Source organism: Etheostoma cragini, chromosome 8, assembly GCF_013103735.1.
Source record: "Etheostoma cragini isolate CJK2018 chromosome 8, CSU_Ecrag_1.0, whole genome shotgun sequence".
In the NCBI taxonomy this organism is placed as follows: Eukaryota; Metazoa; Chordata; class Actinopteri; order Perciformes; family Percidae; genus Etheostoma; species Etheostoma cragini.
Genome location: NC_048414.1, coordinates 21925484 through 21927926, shown reverse-complemented (window position 1 = coordinate 21927926; position 2443 = coordinate 21925484). Strand labels below are relative to the sequence as shown.

Below are 2443 nucleotides of genomic sequence, written 5' to 3'. Positions count from 1 at the left end.
CTTTTTCTTTGCGGTAAAAGTTAACTTGATTTACTTACAGTCCATAACTGCTAATGGGCAATTAAAAATAAAGAGTTTTGGCATACAGACACAGAGATCAATTGTATTTATAAAGTGCTTAATCACAACAACAGTTATCTCTTTGCCTATAGCGGCGTAACTAATGAATGGTTCAGGAGTTTCCTGAGCCAGCCCTAACTATAAGCTTTGTCAAAGAGGAAAGTCTAAAGCCTACTGAATTAATTACTGAAGAATTAATTAGGTAGTTGTTTTGTTGTTGGCTCACTTTTACTCACAACATGCTAACGGCAACCTAGGATTGCATTCACTATGCTAAGTTGCACCAGACTAAAACAGTGCATGCACTGAAACAAAAAAGTATGTTGGCCCACTTATCTACAGCTAGGGGAGACCGCTACAAGTTCTATTTCAACAAAAGGTGGCGTGTTCCTTTAAGGCTATGCGTAGTTAAATGAAAATTTGCGAAACAAACCTTTGTTAAGTATGGTAGAGAAGATACCTAACCCTACTGGAGAGTATTTAGAGAATTGCAGGACATTTTCAGGTATGACAGCTGCATCAAACTTAAGAGTCAAGTTTAGCAGCCCTATTATTATATCTGCGAGATTAATCCAGTTGGGTGTGGTATCTGTGTTGATCTACTACATGTGACTTGTGTTTGATAACCTTCCTATCACCTGACTCGTGTTAGTAATGTCCTGCTGAATGTAAAAAAATTGCTTGTAGTTTTTACTGTTAGGACAGGGTAAATGTTGGATTTACAGCCAAAAAAGAGTTGGATGAAAACTGGACTGCACTGCTATCAGGCTGACGTTTAGGGCTACATTATGGGTAGAGAAAATACTACTTTTAGTAGTTAGTTTACTACTTTTCAACATAACACACTATAATTCACAGTCTTATAAAACACCATGCATCACTCTTTGATGCAGTGTAAATACCAATTAGACATAAGTTAAATGGGATGTTTAATTGTAAAAGATTACATTTATATTGTTAGCTAATCTTGTTATTTTGCTCAGACCCTGTAGTGTGTGGAGATGCTCCAAACATTAAATAAACATTGTCTATTTACATAAAGATTCAGATTATATACTTTGGACTTGTTCCAAGCCAAATAAAAGCTAGAGGTGCTGTAGTTGTAATTAAAAACACTTCTAATAGAAATGGTGTTCATGTCTGCATGCTCTTCAGGTGGAGGAAGTCAGCACAGAGGTGTGCAGGCGGAGTCGGTGTCTGTCTCAAGCCTCGTTTCCCCCTTCAGGATCCCGCCAGGCAGAGGGGAATATGGGAGAGCAGTCCAACATTACAAATGTGGTACATTAGTGTTTAATCTTGCTGTCATGTGACAATCCGCCAACAATTGTCTTTCTGTTTATTCTCTTCAACTGTTGGCATATGAACTCCTTATCTTCAAATGCATTCAATGCTCCCTTACAACTACATTTTACTCAGTAAGTATCAGCCCAAAAATGTGGGCAGACTAGACTCAAAAGTTTTGGCACCCCACTTAATTTTTTTTTTTATTAATGTACATAAAGAACCCAAGAAAAGATGGAAAAATCTCCAAAAGGCATCAAATGACCGATTAGACGTTTGTATAATATGTCACAAAAAGTTAGAGTTTATTTCCATCATTTACGCTTTAAAATTAACAAAATTGCTCAATGCTCATTCCGGACAAAAAGTTCTATTTTAATCTCGTCGGCCCACAGAACTTGTTTCCACATTGCATCAGGTTTGTCTAGAATCTCTAGATGTTCATTTGCAAAATTCAAAAGTGGATTTTTGTAGTGAGGACGTAGAAGAGGTTTTCAAACGTTCAAGCCCCCCTGTATGTTTTTTAAGGGGGGCATATGTGCGTTTTTATATATATAAATACTGTACATATGGCATATGTCTGTTGGGACATACTTGACCATAACCTTGCTGTAACTCCATGTATTTTAAGTAAATGCACAAATATCTGTGTTTGTACAATTATTTATGGAGGTGAGACATGGAATAGCAGTTTTAGAAAGATGAAAATAAATTTGGGCCCACTAGGTAGGGGGGGTTGAGTTTTCCCATGTTAACCTATGGAGACTGACAGTGTGTGGGGCATTATTTGGATGTCCAGTGGTCTAACCCATGTAAAAACCTAGAAAACAACATTTTCCACAATAGAAACATGATATGAATGGAAAAAACCTACAGTTCTAGCTATAAAAATGGCAGAATCATTCACAGTACGATATTTCAATAACCGCTTTATACACGCTTCACCATGATGGCTATGAGTTGTTAACAGACATTCACAAAGATGTACAGCCCTGCAACAATCTATCTAAAGTAACACATTTTGGAAGTACCATTCATGATATATGTTAAAATATTAAAGTTGTGGAAAGTTTTTATGACTTAAACTGTATGTTTCATTCCC

At 36.6% G+C, this 2443-nt stretch overlaps 1 protein-coding gene across 4 annotated transcripts in view; it reads left to right on the top strand.

The window, feature by feature from the left end:
- Window positions 1-2443, top strand: part of syt19 (synaptotagmin XIX) — an 18085-nt gene that overhangs the window by 11108 nt on the left and 4534 nt on the right. For all 4 annotated transcript variants that reach the window (XM_034878157.1, XM_034878158.1, XM_034878159.1 and 1 more), the window contains one exon: window positions 1216-1338. In XM_034878157.1, coding sequence (XP_034734048.1) covers window positions 1216-1338 — 123 coding nt within the window. The remainder of the gene's footprint in view (window positions 1-1215; window positions 1339-2443) is intronic.